The following is a 19,415-nucleotide window of genomic DNA, read 5'->3' as shown; positions in this document are numbered from 1 at the left end:
AGGGCTGAGCAATACCTCTGGTCTGCCTGGGGGTGGGGGTGGGAGTGGAGGGGATGCTCCAAACCCAGGGGATTCAAGTGGTGTGTGTGTGTGTGTGTGTGTGTGTGCGCGTGCCTGTGTGTGTGTGGGGGGGAGGGTGAAGGAGACCCCCTCCTCCCCGGCCCCAGCTGGCAGGTGCCCCAGGACAGGACCGGCAGGAGCTCAGGCCACCGCTGCCCCTGTTGCTGCCAGATGCGCTGGGGGCCACGCAGGAAGGAGCCAGCGCTGTGTTCTGGCAGCTCAGGGACAGCCCCGCAGACCCCGCAGCGGCTCAGCCCGGCCCGGGAGCTACCGAGCTGCCAGCCCCCCGCAGGCAGCGGACATCGGGGCGCTGCACTGCGGGCGACGCTTCCTGGGGAGCGCGGCGGCACCCACGGCCAGGCAGTCCGGACAGGGTGGCGGCCTCCCCCCACGCCGGGGTGCAGCGACCTCGCGCCAGCCCCCGCCGCCCCAGGCCGTTACCTTCCACTTTGGTGAGGGTAAGGACCGGACTGTTGCAGGCGCTGAGCGGGGCCACCCGGGCCGAGTGCTTCTTCATGATGAGCCGTCCGCCTGCAGGAGCGCCTCCGCCGATCGCCTACATCCTGGGGCCGGCCGGGGCGCGCCTCTCGGGTCCGGTCCCGGTGGCCTCCGCCGCGGAGAAGCGCGAGCGGCTGGCCGCTCAGGCCCTGCCCCCGGGGCTGCCGGCCGGGCTCCTGTCGCCGCCCGGCTCACTGCGGCGGCCGCCCCTCCGTGCACATCTTCCCTGGCCGCGCAGCCACTCCACACACGCGCCCACAGACTCCTGCCTGGAGGTTGCTGCAAACTCCAACGTCACGTACAAGTGCACTCCCCACGCCCACCCCACGGGCTCACCTGCTCCGCCCTCCGCCCTGGGACGCCCAGCCCCGCAGCCCGGGGCCCTCCCTGCCGGCCCTGTCCTGGCTGTGGCCTCGGGTCAGGGCGCCAGGGCTGGCCAGCGGCTCCCCGACCAGCCCTTTATCGCCACCAGCTCACGGGAGGGGAGACCCGAGAACTTAGCCTCAGTGTTTCACGAGTTTAAAAAAGCCAGGCGTCTGACTTCGGATTGAGAGCTGACTCTTCCCTGCACCAGGTCCTGAACTGTGGTTTACAGGAAGAAGTCGGAAAAAAAGCAAAGCTTCCCACGACTTGCGTTTAACTTCTTTGAAAGAGTCTAGGAGCCCCATTATTTTGTCTGGCATCGGTGGACAACAATTTGGGGGGGTAGAGAGCCGGGAAGAAGATGCAGAGTCCACAGAGCAATGTGGCAACAAGAAAACCCAGGCTTGGAGATTTCTTTTCCTGCCGCTACTGCGGGCGAGGCCCAACTCCCTGGGAGGTGGAGAAAATTTCATTTCTGCCCAGCTCCCAGTTTCGTGTGTCAGCAGCGGGTCTGGCACTTACCTCTGCAGGCACCGGTCTCAGGGCTCCCACTCAGACCCAGCTGTAAGCTACTGGCCAATGATGCCTTTAAAAAAGCAGTGGCCCTCCTACTGCATCATTGGCTGGGTTGAGCTTTAAGGGACCACCGAGTCCCCAGGGCATTTACCCAACGATAATGCATCATTAATAAAGGGGCCCTGCCACCACCCTGCAGGTAGGATGCACAGGGCTTGGGCAGCCCCAGAAGTCCACAAAGCTTTATGGGCATCTTACTCACACGTGTCCAGGCATCAGTTTGGGTCCCAGCCTCCTCTGGGAAACTGAAGATTCATTGGCCCTTCACGGTAGGTTTTGTTGTTATTGTTAAGTCTTTACCCAGAGTTTGAGAAGCTCCCGCTCTACCTGGTTTCCTGTCTCAAAGTTGATATTCTACTGTACAATGTAATTCTCGTCCCCCAGAAGGGTGACTTGGTGGAGTGGTAAAGGTAGAGAATGACCTTAGAGCAAGAGGTTCTAGTGATACCCACCTGCATACCCCCAGGTCTCTGGCGGAAGTGGCTCCTACAAGTTGTCCTGTTATTACTTGCCCTCTTGAAGAGCCGCAATGGACAGAATGGCCCCTGAGTCTCCGAAAGGCGATGGCTTCTCAAGGTTGTGTCCACCTCATTACTATAGCCAATCACTGCAGAGCCCTCTAGTGGTAGCCTCTACATTATATGCCTCTCACAAGGAATTTGACCCAAGACCCCTAGAGATGACACTCTAAGTCAATTTTGTGGATTAGATTTGTAAAAATTAAGCACAAAGAAGCCTAAAGCAAAAGAATTCCATCTTACGTAAAGAGGACCTTTTTAATAAACATAACATTCTTATGTGTTGTTTCACCAAGTTCATCAATCAACATTTATTAGATACACAGTAACTAAAACAGATATCACAGACTAGCAGTACCTATTTGCTATCAAGTACCAAGTCAATTTGTTTTACAGACGCCATTTCATTACTTATTTACAAAAGCTCTGTGAGATCGCTGTTACCTTGTTTTATAGATGGGGAACCTGAGGCTAAGAGAGGTTACATAAAATGTCCCAGGTCATAGAGTGAGTAACTGTCCAAGAAGGGAAATCCCAGTCTGAACGAATCAAAAACCTGTACTCACTACTGTATTTACAAAAACCTGCCATGCTCTTCTCTTATGCTGTGGATGCAAAATGCAAACATTCCACTTAACTATTCCAATTTGGGTGGGAGATACTAGTCAAGTAACCCATAATCCATTTCCTGTCACTTGAATGTGGTTTTGATTGATTTCATCATGCTCTTGAACCTCCTGGAGTCTGGGTCTCCCCCAGCACTTTAAGTTAGCCTGTCCACATTCTGCTGCGTGGCTCACAACAAAAGTGCCCAATAAATATTTATCTGTTTTTCATAGATCTGCTTTCTATTTATTGCAATTTCATGTATAAGTTAAATAGATGATTAAGTATTATTGTTAAATACTCCTGTCATTGACTTCACTCATTAAATAATTATACCTAAACCTTTCTCCCCCTACAGGATACCCCATGACCTTCTGATACCTGAAAGGTCATCATCTTCTTGTGTTTGTCAACTTCTGCTTATCAAAGAAGAGGTACCAATTGTTATCTCAACTTCCCCCGCTTAATTTTAAGAACTGCATGCTGTTTCTTGTTTTCTACACCCAACTCCATCAGCTCACACCTTGTGTTTCAACCAAAAAAATCTTACCCCCCCAAATATTCCCTATACTTCTTTTAAAAATAGGAGTTCCTGCTGCTTAACCATATGAGAAGTGATCCCCTCAGTGCACACCTTTGTTGGGAGTGAGTGTGGTGAGGCTGCATAGTTAAAAACTCACATGAAGAAAATTATCTAATTATTCTAGAATGTTAACTGTATGCTGGTATATGAGCACACATTAGTATTTTGAGAATTCCAACAATTTAAAACCCTATGTTAGAGTGAGGCTACTATGACCTATTTCAGGGATACCCAGAAAATCACACAAGTTCCCCACTTAAAAACTCAAATTACAAAAAAAAAAAAGTGTTAATAATTCTTTCAATAAAAACAGAGACATGATCCCTGAATTATCAATGGAAACAACCCTGTATATATAATGTCTAGGCAAGAGGATGGTTCATTTGACCCTATTCCTCTTTGGAGAATTTTGGTGTGAGCTAATAACTCAGTGGTGTCATTGGGTATCTACCTGTCTTAAATTTAGTATTATAGGAATTTATCTGAAAGAGGAACTAGGGTGACTTTTTCAAGGTCATATTCATTAATGTCATCTTCTAAAAATGTATGGGACAGTGGTTTGCTCGTCAAACCCAGTATTTCCTCAGCTTTACACGACGTGGTATCTGCTCTGATAGAAGAATGTTCTTTGTTACTAACCCCACTCTATGGTTTGTTTTTCTCTTTTCATCGATGAGGTTGGGGCGGTGGGATATTTAATGGCAATTTGTGGTATTCTGGTATAGCAGGCTCATAAAGAGTCGGTGGGTTTTGTGTTCTTAGCATTATGACCCAAACACTGAAGCAAGTTCACTGAATAGATACAGGGAGTAACAAGCCCATGATGCAGAACTCACATACCATGAGTATGGGTTTTATATTCCCTGGCCTGCATGGCAGCCTCCCTGCCTGCCCCCCACTTCCCACTCACAAACCAAAGAGTAAGAAAGTGAAAGAAGAGTCCCAGATAAGAAAGGAGACAAATCAGCCAGTTTCTTGTATGACCAAGAGGCTAGATTTAAACTGCAACTCCAGGTGGGGGCCTAGCCATGGCCCTTTAGGAAGAGAGAGGCAGACAACCCAGGGATGAATCATCAGGAAGTGGGCAGCTCTAAGGACCTGGCTGATTCCTCACTTTCTGGAGGCTTACTACTTTTCTTTCTGGTACTGGGCTCCCAGGCCTGGCTCTATATTCAGGCTCTAGCTTCCCTAAATAATTTGTGTTGCCCAAACAACTTGGACTGACTCATACTTCTGCTGTCCATGGTGATCACTGGCCTATCCTTTCTTCTGTAATGGTATGTGTATCTATATAGACACACTACACTGTTCCAAAAAGGTATCCACCCAATCCCCTTCGTGGGGTTAAGTAATACACATGATTCTCTTGAGCCCAAGAGACATGACAGCCAATGACAGCTTGAGTTTGAGCTCCAGCTCTGCCAAAAAGAGTGGTCAACCTCGACAGGTCACTCAGCCTATTCTGGCCTCAGTTTCCCAACTTGGGCACAAGACAGACCCCACTGGTAGTTTTCAAACTGTTTTTCCTGGTCTCTGTGCAAGTCAACAGTACTTTCATATGTTGGGGTTCCGTGTTAGATTTAGTTTATTAAAAAGTTGTCACTGTACAAAGAAAGTTTTGAAAACCATTGACTGAACAATCTCCAAGGTCCCATTTGGCTTTAAAATTTGGGGTGTATGAAGTTATCTTCCAAGATAAGACAGCTGTCACTGCCTCCAAAGATCTTCAAAGAACCATATCCTTCATGAATATTTCAGTTAGTTAAATGGACTCTTGTTTTAAGTGGTTTTCTCACTTTTTTGACAGAGATATATTTACCTTTGTTAAAATTCATAGAATTCCACACTAAAAAGGATGAATTTTACTGCTAATAGATTATCTATCAATTTACAAATTGGTAAAAATATATTTTACATATACAAACACATATATAACTGATTTGAATATTTAATGAAATACTACCCTTACCGGGCATGAACACTTCTATTCTATTCTATTCTATTCTATTCTATTCTATTCTATTCTATTCTATTCTATTCTATTCTATTCCATTCTATTCTATTCTATTCTATTCCATTCCAATTTATCTTGTTCTGTTCTCTCATTGCAAAAAAAAAAAAAAATGCTGATTGTAATCAAGTAAGTTGGTTTTAGTATGGTTCACTCATGGGTCATAAGGCATGTGGTTTGAAAAATACTATTAAAAATTATATTCTTTTAAAGTTATGTGGAGAGCTTTACTTAATCTCTTCAAAATAAATAATAAAAAATTTAAAATCCAGCTAAGGTTTTCAATAGTCAGAAAACAGCCCACTTCAATTAATTTACCCTGAAATATTAACACTATTTCATAGTCCTTCACAGTATTAAATAGTGAGAATAACAAATTAATTTTGTGGTTACCAATGTTTAAAAATAATCACTTAAAGTAGTTCCAGGAACCAGAAATGGAGTTTTGCCCAAATAAATCAGTCTGCAGCATTAGAAGCTTTCAAAGTGGAGCATGCATTGGTATTTCCAACAGGAGAGAAGATCTAATGATTGAAAGAAATTAACTCCATGCATTGGGCAGCTCATTCCCCTGATCTGGCAGGAATAATTGATAACCTTTTTCAATAACTCTGTGTGTAAGTTCAGGGAAATAAGAACCATTAGACAGATCACTTGGTGGTCTTTCCCATCTCACATGTTCCTTCTCCAGCAATGTGCATCACCAGGACAAGCTCAGAGTCATTAGGGTCCCACTAGGATTCTTCCTCTTTTGCTAGAGGTAATGTCAAGATTGCTCTTGCAGACACAGCCAGGCACCTCCATGACTGCTCCATGGTGACCAGACAACAGCTAGCTTTGTGGCCTTTCTGAGCCCAGAGTTAGGGTCATGATGAACAAAAAGAGAGGCATGGAGATGGAAATGGGATGTCTGGTCACTTCCTCTGTGGGTCCTAGTCAGGAGCCTGTCCTGCGTCCAGTGATGGACACCATGGGGTGGCCCTCTACAGGACCGGGCCATGGCATGGTGGAATGGGGTGGAATGGTGGATGCTGAGAAAGGGCAGCTGCCCTGAGGGAGCGGCAGGGCTAGGAAGGACACCAGGCGTAGGGCTGGGGCTCCCTTTCCTGGGACCTTCAGAGACCTACCTAGATGTCCATACAGATCATCAGTGTAGAGAAACTACAGGATGTCTGGTCCCCAGAAGATAAGAAATGATCATTCCCTTCCACTTTGGGAAATGAACAAGCCAGCTTCCACAGATCCCTTCCAACACCACGGATCAGTATGCAAAGGGGGCGCTGCTTATCAGTGGTTTCATGTGGGCACGTTGTTTAATCTCCCCATGCTCAACAGTTCATCCTCACAACAGAGATAATAGTAGCAGGCACCTTCCAGCACTGTTGTGGATATTAGAAAAAGGAACACATGTGAACTACATGGAAGGGCACCTGGCCGAGAGGCAGCACTCAGAACAGGAGTCATTATTTCCAGGCTGTCCCACTAGGTTCTTTAATGGGGAGGGACCATCTCTGGTTTGCTTTATCTCGGGTGCAAAGCACCATATATGGAATATGTAGTAGGTGCTCAAAACTGGAAGCTTGGAAGGGAGGGAGGGAGGGAGGGAGGAAAGGAGGGAGGAAGGAAGCAAGCAAGGGGCATAGTCAGGGGACCCAGAATTCTGGAGTTTCCTAGAACTGTCTGCTTCAGCCACCTCCCAGACTATCCCTTTGTGCCGCCATGGGAACAGCAGTGACAAAACCATGCTTGCCAACTCCCTTCTGCTCACGGCTCTCCGCCCCTTGCTGGATTCATCTCACAGAAAGTGCTTTGGAGACCAGGACACTGGACTCAAGGTGAGGAGAGAGATCTGATGCCATTTAGTTCAGAAATAGCTGCTTGCTGTGTTCCGGATGATTCATCGACCACAGCTGGACTCCCATCTGATTCCTCTGCTCTTCCTCCTCTGTGGAGTGGGAACTAGAATACTGACCTACATCGGATCTTTGTCAATGCCAGCAGCAGACTCCCTTGGCTGGCATTTGTTTCCAAGGGTGAATCAAGGGGATTGGCCATCAAACTGGCTTGAAAATGAGAATGTATGGGTTTGGGAAGGCGACTGCTCCACTCTTTAGTTCCTGAGCACAGGGCAGGTCAGGATCAGCAGACCAGGGTCATGTTCACTGAGAACGGAAGAGCCTCCAAGTTGGGTGGATCGAGTTTCCAAAGTCCTGATCTCTGGAAGCAGGGCGTCCTCTGGAGTCAGGGAGCTCTTTGCACTTCTCTGAAGGCAGTGACCACCTCTGTCCTGCCCTAGAACTTTTTATATACTTTTTAAGATTTTATTTATTTATTTGACAGATAGAGAGACACAGCGAGAGAGGGAACACAAGCATGGGGAGTGGGAGAGGGAGAAGCAGGCTTCCCGCTGAGCAGGGAGCCCAATGCGGGGCTCAATCCCAGGACCCTGGGATCATGACCTGAGCCGAAGGCAGATGCTTAATGGCTGAGCCACCCAGGTGCCCCTAGAACTTTTTATATACTTGCTTCAGCTTCCTGCTGGGCTGTAAGCACTGGGAGTGAGGGACCTTGCCCATGAACAGGGCCTCAATGAGCACTGTTGAATAGATGGATGGATGGATGGATGGATGGATGGATGGATGAATGGATGAACAATCACCAGGGCAGAAAGAAGCAGGAACTTGCCCGTGGTACAAGTGGACAAGATGCTGAATCGAGAAACACAGATTCAGCAGGTCTGAGGGGGCAGGTACTGTCAGGATCAGCTTCCTGAACTAGCCCTGGACATAGCCCCTTCTGGAGTCAGGGAAATCCCACCCATTTGTCAAAGGAACTCTAGGCAGCCCAACCCCGCTCTACGCAGGCAACCTCTGGGTACCCCACTCTTCACACCGACCCTGATCCCCACAGCTTCTTTCCTCTCCTGAGAACCTGGCTATTGTCCTTCATTCCCCAGTGAGGCTGGATCTAGGAAATAGCTGGGTCCTCCTGATGTCTGGCCTAGCTCTGCGCCTCCAATATAATCTAAAATCACCAGAAGCCTCCAAGGATCATGGAGACTGTGTAATGCATTTCCTTGTAGGGGTGGTACAGGGGGGTTATAGAGTGTCACGCAGGTGCCTGAAAACTACTTAACACACCTCCTACCTCCCACATTTTCCCAGTCCCAGGGGCTCCCCATTCACACGGCACCCTCACCTTCTCCTTTCTCTACCCAGTATGGCCTCCTATGTGCCAGGCTCCAGGCTCACTGTCATCCCAGCAAGCAGAACCTCCTGGGAAGTGTCTTCTGCTGATCTGACTGGAAAGGGGAAGCCCCCTGGCACTCCAGTGACTAAAGCCTCCTCCCTGCTAGATTGCTTCCCTGAAGTCTTGGTCCAGGCTCACTTTGCCCCTAAGAAGAAACTGTCCTCTGTGTTCCCCGCACTCTGCTCCCCTATCCCAAAGAACAGACCAACTTGCCCACGTTAGTGGGTATGGTTCTTGGCCAAATTACTGTCATTAGAAGTGGAGACCATTATCTCAGAGCATAGTTGACCAAGTCCCCGTAACTCTCTGTGAACACACTGGGTGAAAGTCAACACTTTGCACGTAAGGGCTTACCAGATGACCCCTCTGGCCAAAAAATAGAAAATGCTCCCAAGACCTAATTGGGTCTTCCCAAAAATAAACCTTGAGAATTGCCATTTTTCTTCCTTGTTTTGCACAAGGTTATTAGTTGACCTTCACTGGGCATGTGTAGGCACGGGTGTTCGTATGAAATTGCAGTACTTATCAGAGGAAGGAGGGGCAGGACAAAGGGAGAGAGATATTCTACAATTTAATTGGATATGAAGAATACACTTCTTTTTTTTTTTCTTTTCTTTTTTCCAAAAGCAAACAAACAAAAATCCCGCTTAAGGCAAAGGCTGCTTTTTGCTGTAGGGCTCCAAGAGAAGGTCCCACAAATTGTGGACAAAAGCAAGAAGAAGCCAGAGGTCTGGAGGCCCACCCTGCTCCTGACTGAGGCAGCTAGTCATGCCTTTCCCCCAAAATTCTGGCTAGTGTAGGGCAAAGGGATGAGTCCCAAGAATTCTCTAAAGTTCTTGGTCAGGCTTGGAGGATTAAACGCATGCATGATTTGTTCCCAAAATTCTCTTGCTGGTGTCAGAATATTTCTGTCTCATGGATTCCAAAACTACCTTATGACACTAGCTCCTTGTCACTTTGACAAAGATGAGCTTGTCAGTGCTCTGGGGAGGCATCCGAGGCCATGTGACACCGAGTGACCAGCCGAGAGCACTTGTTGGTGAGACAACCAGGCTTGGCTGGGTTTGCCACAGCACATCAACCCCATGATTATTTTCCAGCTTGATGGGAACCTTTTGAAATCATCTAGTCAAACTTTGTTTTGGGGATTCTTTGGTCAATCCCCATTTCGATGTTAAGATGATGATCTTTGGAAACTTCACATACTGCTGATGGGAGTAAAAATGATACGCCCCTTTGAAAGTTGGCAATATATATCAAAATTCTGAAAAAGTACAAATGTTTGTGGCCTATTACCCACTATTTCCATTTTTAGGAATTTCGCCAAGAAATAATCTAATATGAGCATAGATATATGGACAAAGATGTCCATCCAAATTTTACCATGAGTAAATAAAAAACGAGAAACAACCAAAAGGTTCAACAACGGGGAAATGGAAAATAAAGTTTGGTGTATTTACACAGAAGAGTAAAATGCAGCCGATAAAAAAGAGCTTTCAATAAATGCTAAGAAGAGAAAACGAGGCATGTTTTTTAAGTCTAATATGATTTTTACATATATTACACATTTGTTTTATATGTAGGCCATATCATTCACATATATACACACATACATATGTATATATAATACATAATCAGACAAAACCTAAATAGGCTACCTTTTTTTTTTCTAACTACCACAAAAATACTGATTCATTTACTTTCTCCTTGAGACTTCTTTAAAGGAGAAGTTTATCTACTTTTAGAAATTCAGTTCAGTAGTAGATGGGGTTGAGACCAATAATGATGCCTGAGAATAGTTTAAAGGGTCTAAAAGGTGTCTCTTGTAAGCAGATACAAATGCTAATGAAATAGGAAAAGCCTTCACGTACGGTTGTGTATAAAATAATGCTGCAACTGTTTTTTTTCTCTTAAAATATTTATTTTTTGGGCGCCTGGGTGGCTCAGTTGGTTAAGCGACTGCCTTCGGCTCAGGTCATGATCCTGGAGTCCCTGGATCGAGTCCCGCATCGGGCTCCCTGCTCAGCAGGGAGCCTGCTTCTCCCTCTGACCCTCCCCCCTCTCATGTGCTCTCTCTCTCTCATTCTCTCTGTCTCGAATAAATAAATAAAATCTTTAAAAAAAAATAAATAAATAAAATAAAATAAAATATTTATTTTTTTCCTCTTAAAATATTTAGACAATTTCTATTCTTCTTATAAAAAAACCCTTTTAGATCCATGCTTCTAAAGCCATTGTTCCCGTCTTTATAGAAATGTCGATTTCAACAGCAAAAGGAACATACAGTTCCCTTTCCCATATTTTGAATACTTTGTTTCCTCCCATCCTTTTTATATCCTTGCTGTGTGAATTTTCAGAAGATGCTAGTAATGAAACCAAGAGAAGGGAGAAGGAGTAGCAGTGTTGACTTCTTCCTGCCGGCGTGAAAGGGACACGCCCCCAAAGCTTTGAGTTGGTAGAGCCCCCTGGGGGAGTGCCCTGTTGGCGTGGCAAGGACCAGGTGCCTCCCCTTGGGACCGCTTCCTTAGGATGCTTCTGTCTTTGCTCCAACCTCAGTGAAATCTTGTCTAACCTCTTCCTTCATCTTTTCACTCCTGCTTATATGGAGTTTTAGATCTTGCCTTCAGTGTGCATGAGCGAAAAGGCTGCTGTGTGGAGTATCCGTCTTAGATGAGAGGACTGCCAACTCCTTGTGTCTGGTCGGCTCCGTGGTGCCCCAGGCACCTTGCAGAGGCAGGTGTTTGAAACCCAGAGGGCTCCAGCCCATGAGGGAGGCGGGCACTCTGACATGATGGCGGGAGAACAGAACGGCCCTGCAGTGCACTGCTTCCACGCCTTTCTGCACAACAACCACAGCCAGCGGCTTCGGGGCACAGGTTAGAAGTGATCAGGCATGGTTTTTATTAGTGGATTTTTGTATACCCATTCTATATTTTGTATTAATATAAATACTTCTCAGCAAGGATTTATTTGGTCTGATATGTTCTCTCTACTTCCTGCAAGCTGAAAGGAGCCAAATGTGACACAATTCAATCTACTGCCTGAAACATGCCCCCTCTAGCTACAATGTACCCTCTACCCTAAGCCCATTCTTTCTGCAAAAGTACAAAAATGAACACAGAAGACAAAAAACACACCATCAAAAGCAATTCATCGCATGCGTACAATACATTCAAGTCTTGAACTTGCTGCTCACCGGGGAGAGGACCAGTCGTGGTGGCAGCTCTGTGAGGAGGCTAGCTTATGGGAAATACTCACAAGACAAGCTCATCGATCTTTGTTTTAACCTTGACTGCTTATTTAAAGTGAGCTGGCATCAAATGCTCTATTGATAGCCGACGTCTAATTTGGGATCAGTAACAACCTAAAACATCTAAGACACAAAGAATGACTGTAGCTTGAACATCTGTCTCCAGCAGTGACATTTGCAGAATTTAAGGCACCCTTCACCCATGGCCCTTGAAGCAGTATTTGATTCCTTAGTGACATGGGAGAAATAAACCACAAAGGGTTCAACTCAACTGTCCTTGGAGCTAACCAAAGACAACAAACAGGTAAACTTAAGGTATCAGCAAAGACTAGAATAAAAACGAAACAACAAAAAAACCCAAAAAAACACTTTCATTGCAAAATAGTTATCTACAACCCTGCCCAGAAATGATATAGGTAAGCATAATGGTCTTCACCCAGATGTATTCATTTGCAGGAAACTTCTCTATGAATTTGGTTAGTGGTGATGAAATCACACTGGGATGCAGAGTCCATGGGCTCAACCCAACTCACAGCCATTTTGGTGACAGCCCTCTCCTGTGTGCTAGTAAGCTTGCCCATGCAAAGGAGGGCCTGGGCACTGTTTAAGAGCACAGACTGCACGGTGGAGTTTTGGAAATCACCTGGTACATCACCCTTAATTTGGGCCAAGAAAGAATAAAACTAAGAGGACGATAAGAAACAAAAAGCTATGGCTATTCTGGGAGTGCTAAATAGAAGTATCTTAGGGGCGCCTGGGTGGTTCAGTCAGTTGAGCATCTGCCTTCGGCTCAGGTCGTGATCCTGGGATCCTGGGATCGAGTCCCGTGCCCTGCTCAGCCAGGAGTATGCTTCTCCCTCTCCCTCTGCCCCTCCCCCTGCTCATGCTCTCACCCTCTCTCTCTCTCTGAAATAAATAAGTGAAATCTTAAAAACAAACAAAAATAGCAGTATCCTAAATATACCTCCAGGAGTGCACAAGGACCACGTGACGAGGTCCGGCTATGAAGCTGGGAGCATTTCAGATCGATGAGACCTGCCTGTATTTTAGAGACTCTTCAGGAGGTGAAAGAAATAGACCACTCTTTCTTGGATTTCAGTTGTAAACTGTGGACCAGATGCAGGAAAATTACAGTGTCTTCAAAGTGACTCTTTGTTTTTAGAAAGGAAGTTGTTGTGCCTCTAGGAAAACAAACCAAAAGCCCCCCTCAATCTTAAGAAATAAAAGGCCATGTGAGTGCTTCCTAACTCCAAGTGGAGTCTTCTAGGAGATGGGAAGTGAATTAGGGCATCAGGTAAGGCTGTACGACAGCTCTGTCACAAAGGTAGTGGGCACAGGCAAAATAGCAAACTCGTAGGTTTCTCACTACAGTGGTGTGAAAAGACAACAAAGGGAATGGGAGAAGATATTTGTAGATCATATAAATGATTAGGACTTCTACCTAAAATATATAAAGCACTCTGACAACTCAATAAGAAAAAGACAAAATCCCAATTAAAATATGGGCAAAGGTGATTTTTATTTATTTTTTAAAAATTTTTATTTATTTATTTCCCAGGGACAGTGAGAGAGAGAGTGTGTGTGTGCACAGGCAGGGGGAGCGGCAGGCAGAGGGAGAAGCAGACTCCCCACTGAGCAAGGAGCCTGATACAGGACTCGATCCCAGGACCCTGAGATCATGACCTGAGCCGAAGGCGGACGCTTAACCGACTGAGCCACCCAGGTGTCCCCAAAGGTGATTTTTAAATGGGCCAAAGACCATACAAACACCTCACTGGAGAAGATATGCAGATGGCAAATAGACACATGAAAAGATGCTCCACATCATATATCACCAGGGAAATGGAAATTAAAACAACACTGAACTACCACCTACCAACTACCACTGCACACCCATAAGAATGGCCAAATCTGGAACACCAAATGCTGGCGAGGATGTGGAGCAATGGGAACTCTCAGTCATTGCTGTGGGAATGCAAATGGTACAGCCCCCAGTTTGGAAGACAGTTTGGTAGTTTCTTTATAAAATTAAACATATTCTTACCATATGACCCAGCAATCATGCTCCTAGATATTTACCCAGAGAATGTGAAAAGTTATGTCCATACAAAACCCTGCACATGGATATTTATAGCAGCTTTATTCATGACTGTCAAAACTTAGAACCATCAACATGTCTTTCAGTAGGTGAGCAGATAAAGAACCTGTACGTCCATACAATGGGGTATTATTTAGTGCTGAAAGACAGCTATCAAGCCATGAACAGCTTTGGGGAATCTTAAATGCCTATTACTAAGTGAAAGAAGCTGACATGAAAAGGCTACATAATATATGATTCTAAATATATGGCATTCTGGAAAAGGCAAAACTACAGAACCTTTTGTAAAAGGATCAGTGGTTACCAGGGGCGGGGTGGGGGGAAATGGGGAGAGAGGAATAAGCAGAGCACAGAGCATTTTTAAGGCAGCATAAATACTCTGTATAATGTTATAATAATGCATGTATGTCATTATACATTTGTCCAAACCACAGAATGCACAGCACCAAGAGTGAACCCTAAGGTAAACTATGGACTTTGGGTGATTATGTTGTGTCCACGTAGGTTAATCCTTGGCAAAAAATGTCCCATTCTGGTGAGTGATGTTGATAACGGTGAAGGCTGTGCATGTTTGGGGCCAGGAAGTATATAGGAAATCCGTACCTTCCTCTCAATTTTGTTGTAAACCAAAACTGCTCTAAACTAATAAAGTCTTTAAAAAAGTGAAAAAAAAAATGAGCAAAGGACCTGAATAGATATTTCTCCAAAGAAGATACACACATGGTTTATAAGCACACGAAAAGATACACAACATCAACAGACATCAGGGAAATGCAAATCAAAACCACCATGAGAAGCCACTTTATACCCACGAGGATGGTTAGAACCAAAATGTTGGCTAGTAACAAGTGCTGGGGAGGATGTGGACAAGCTGAAAAGAAAAATTCCTACACTGCTGGTGGAACTGTAAAATGTGCAGCCACTTTGGAAAACAGCCACTTTGGAAAAGGTTAAATATAGACTTCGCTCTATGACACAGCAATTCTCCGTCTAGGTATTAGCCAAGAGAAATAAAAATGTATGTCCATACAAACACTTGTGCATGAATGTTCATGGCATCATTATTCATAGTAGCCCCAAACAGAAATATCCCAAATGTCCATTGACTATAAACAAATACAGACAACACAGTATCTACTGAATGGAATATTATTCAGCCATAACAAAATGAAGTACTGATATATGCTATGACACTGGTGAGCCTTGAAAACATTATGCTAAGTAAAAGGTGCCAGATCCGTCAGTCCAAAAGGATACATCTTGGGGCGCCTGGGTGGCTCAGTGGTTAAGCATCTGCCTTCGGCTCAGGTCATAATCTCGGGGACCTGGTATCACGTCCCGCATTGGGCTCCCTGCTCAGCAGGAAGCCTGCTCATCCCTCTCCCTCTGCCGCTCCCCCTGCTTGTACTCTCTCTGTCTCTCACTGTCTCTGTCAAATAAATAAATAAAATCTTAAAAAAAAAGGGTACATCTTGTATGATCCCATTTCCATGAAATGTCCAGAAAAGGCAAATTTACCGAGACAGAAAGTAGATTACTGGTGGCTAGAGGATGAGGGGAAGGGAGAATTGAGGGTAACTGCTAATGTCTATGGAGTTTCTTTTTGGGGTGATAAACATGTTCCGAAATTAAGTGTGGTGATAGTTGCACAACTCTGTGACTATACTAAAAAACACTGAGTTGTACTCCTTAAGTAGGTGAATTGTGTGGTTTGTTAGTTATAGCTCAATAAAGCTGTTATTTAAAAAACTCATATGCTTCTTTGGGCAGCCACCAGTCTGTTAGGTGTCTGCCTTCAGCTCAGGTCATGGTCCTGGGGTCCCAGGGTCCTAGGATGGAGTCCTGCCTCGGGAGCAGGGAGCCTGCTTCTCCCTCTGCCCCTGCCCCTGCTCCTGCTCTCTTTCACTATCTCTCTCTCTCAAATAAATAAAATCTTTTAAAAAATAAAATAAATAAAAAACTCAAATGCTTCTTAAAACCTAAGATAAAAAGTTTGTTCTGAACTATGATCATATATATTTATTGGCATCTATTATTACGTAATGAGGTTTTTCACAAAAATATTAGTAGCTTTGTGTTTGGTGGCACAGTAGGTGACATTTAAAAAAAAAATTGTTTACTTATCTGGGCGAGAGAAAGCACGTGTGTGAATGAGTGAGCAGGGTAAGAGCAAAGGAAGAGGGACAAGCAGACTTCCTACTGACTGCAAGCCCAACGCCAGGCTGGATCGCATGACCCAGACGTCATGACCTGAGCCGAAATCAGGAGTCAGATGCTCAACTGACTGAGCCACCCAGGCGCCCCTCAGCAGGATGACTTTTAAATTATTTCTCTTGTTCCTTTTTTTTGGACTGATTTTTCTTAAGCAAATACGTGCTAAAAATGTTATTAAAAAACTGGCCAGGTTTTACAAATGACTATATACAACCTTTCAATGCACCTACCTGCTACCACACGTCCCTTGGGCTGTGACAGTCTTACACTATCTGTCCTCAGAGTCCATTAAATTACTAGAGGTGGGGATTACACTCTCTATCTAGATATTTCGGGTCCTGCTTCTGTGAAATGGGCATGGCCTTGACTTCCTTGCAGGGACCCTGGATTAATAGAACTCCACAGCACTGCAAGCACCTGGCAAGGGGACCAATTCCTGGGCTCATTTGTTGGTTGGGTGAGGCTGCTGGGAATGGCCCGGCAACCCACGTGATTCCGCCAGCTCCACCCCTCAGCCTGGCCGCCCACGTGATCCCACCAGCTCCACCCCTCAGCCTGGTGGCCCACGTGATTCCGCCAGCTCCACCCCTCAGCCTGGTGGCCCACGTGATTCCACCAGCCCCACCCCTCAGCCTGGCGGCCCACGTGATTCCGCCAGCTCCACCCCTCAGCCTGGCCACCCATGTGATTCTGTCAGCCCCACCCCTCGGCAAAGTACAAGCGGCACATTTCACTGAGTATCAAGGGTTCTTACACACAGCCGAAATACAAGAGTTAAGTCAAGGGCTGCTACAGATTTCCAACAAGCTTTCTCCTGCCGACACTTACCCAAGACTTTACATATTTTTCCCCTTCTCTCTGTGTATTTTTCCTAAGTGCCAAAATGGGGAAGATAATTAAAAAACAAGGACCCACTCTCCCTTTTCCTACAGTGCATGATTTTCTAGAGCATAATTACTTCTTTTTCTTTCTTGGAAGTAGAACATCTACCCCTTCACAAAGATACCTAGAACCTGAAGTCAAACTCAGTACGATGTGTACCTTCCATCAACTTCTCAGTCACAAAGCAGGAGGCTTCCCAAAGGAACTGGTGTATCAGAGCCATGGAAGATGAGGTTTTAATGACCAAACATACAAAGAAACGTCTTAAAAAGAGTCTTGTATGTAGCTCTTTTCCAGAATCCATGACGCCACACACAGTACAACCTAGATGACTTACTATATATGCCGAGAAGTGGTACACCAGCTCTGAAGATAAAAGCCCTGATTTGTGGCATTTTTTCATTGCTTTGGTATAAATACGATGATTTCGAGTTATCAATGTGATGTCACTGAACTTGAAATTGGGAGATGTGTAATTGGAAGGGGATGGTATAAGCCAGCTTCAGCACACCGTTAGTTGTATTTAATGATGCATTAATAAAATTTTTGACCACCCAGTTCAGCAACTGCAGTGCCAGAGACCAAGTACTAATCAGTAAAGGGACTGGTGAATCGACTAAAATAGGCTTCTTTAATCCCACCTGCCTACCCTGGCCCCCAGACTCCAATGCTCGGCCAACCTGTTATCCATTAGGCATCAAGCAGCCTGGGCCTCGCAGTGCCCAAAGGAGCAGACTAGTAATCTAGTCCAGTGTAGCTTAAATGTTCTTTCTTCCAGTGCAGCTTTTCATTAAATTCTGCTGATTCTCTCATACAAGTGTTTTAAACACTCTCATCTCTCCTCTGTATCTATTCTAATTCAACTCCAATTCATTTTCCAACGTGCACTGGCCAGCACTATTACTAGTGTCTTAATTGGCCCCTTGGCACTGAGTCCTACCCCCCTCTCTTCCCTGCTCGCTGCCACCAGAGGGGTCTTTCTAAAGTGTAAGCCCTCCAGCCCAGGTGAACCAGTCCCTGCCCATCACGCACCTGCCTCCTCCCTGCAGACGTGCTCCTCTTCCTTTGGCACCTTCATCTCTGCTGGAATATGCTTTCTTTCGAACCTGTCTTTTCTTTTCTACTCCTTCTCTGATCCCACCTTAAGTGTCCCTTCTTGGAGGATGCCTCCTCTGGCCCTCACCCCCAGTTAGGTCACGGTGCTGGTGGTCACTCGTGGGCAGTCACCTGTCCCTAGCATTCGCTCTTTCCCTAGATTGGCAGCTGTGCACCTATTTCTTTAATCTCGGGTCTTCCTGTTCTGAGTAAGCTCCAGGAGGACAGGAGTCTGGTCTATGGCCCCATCGCTGGGGCTTGCAGGATGCAGGGCACAGAGGGGGCTGCTCAAACATTGGTGCAAGAACCAATGGACGGCGTTAAGAAAGGAGAAAGGGATTTCTGATGTCACCAAGACAGCGACACAGGTTGTTCCTGACCTCACGCCCCCTCACAAGAAGAATAGCTAACAGTTATTCAAGAACAAGACACCACTGAGAGCATCACAGACATGGAGGTGAGACTGAGGAACCCCGTCCCCCTACACCACAGAGACTAAAACAGACCGTGTTAGAAGGGGAAGACAAGCTGCTACACATTGACCATGTTGCTTCTGTCCTGGGCCAGCACAACACCGTGCAGAGAGGTGTCCCCTGAGCCTCTTGTTCCTCCAGTGGGAACCCAGGAGGAAAAATCAGCCCCCACCAGCATTGTGGGTCACTTTGCAAGAGCCGCTATTCTGATCTCGTACCATGGGGACTGCAGGTGAATCTGTGGGGCTCAACCACTGGGAATCGGACATCGGAGGATGGGGGAGGGGCTTGCAACGACCAGCACACAGACCTGGGCAGGCCAAGTTCATAAATGCAGTGCCCAAGTAGTGATCCCAACCAGTGATTGTGTTCATCTGCAGAATCAGGTGGAGGATACACTCTGACCAGGGAATCTGGCACTGTACAGATCTGCCTGATCCAACCCTCAAAGGAGGAGCTTTATCCGCCCTAGAGCTCAGCTTGCCCACACCCAGGCAAAGTGCTGAGTCACAGCCCCACCTGCTGTGGAGAGTGCCTCCCAGGCCCCATCTTCCCATCTGGGAAGCTGTGCCGCTCAGCGGTACTCAAGCCAAGAGGCGGGCAGGCAGAACTGATCACCCCCAGCACAAAGCCAGTACTTAGCAGGGAGCATTCCTGGGCTTGGTACCGTAGGCTGGGGGATTATTCAAGCCAAAACTGTGGGCAGCTCCAGGCCCCTCCCAACTGGAAAGCCTGTTTGGGAAATTAAGAATAGCCTGGAGCGGCCCCTCCCCTTCCTACCCAGAGAAGGGGGCTGAGACAGAGCACACCCACTGTGGAGGGTGTTTTCAGGCCCCATCTGCCCAGAAGGGCTGGAGACAAATTCTAAAAGTTATATGGCCCAGTGACACTCAAGCTGAGAGGCAGGTGGGCAGAGCTGATAGTTTGCAGAGTTACCAC

The 19,415-nt window shown here is 46.2% G+C and overlaps 1 protein-coding gene across 2 annotated transcripts in view; it reads right to left on the bottom strand.

The window, feature by feature from the left end:
- The window catches only part of SLC35F3 (solute carrier family 35 member F3), a 375,837-nt gene that overhangs the window by 115,735 nt on the left and 240,687 nt on the right, over positions 1 to 19,415 (bottom strand). Inside the window, exon 1 of one of the 2 annotated variants that reach the window (XM_036108661.2) lies at positions 502 to 874. The exons of the other annotated variant lie outside the window; for it this stretch is intronic. Coding sequence (XP_035964554.1) covers positions 502 to 577 — 76 coding nt within the window. The 5' untranslated portion in view covers positions 578 to 874. Of the gene's footprint in view, positions 1 to 501; positions 875 to 19,415 lie in introns of those variants that run through there. 2 annotated transcript variants of the gene reach the window in all.

Source organism: Halichoerus grypus, chromosome 7 (genome assembly GCF_964656455.1).
Source record: "Halichoerus grypus chromosome 7, mHalGry1.hap1.1, whole genome shotgun sequence".
Classification (NCBI taxonomy): domain Eukaryota; kingdom Metazoa; phylum Chordata; class Mammalia; order Carnivora; family Phocidae; genus Halichoerus; species Halichoerus grypus.
The sequence above is the reverse complement of the archived record's forward strand: the minus strand, read 5'-3'. Positions and strand labels throughout refer to the sequence as shown.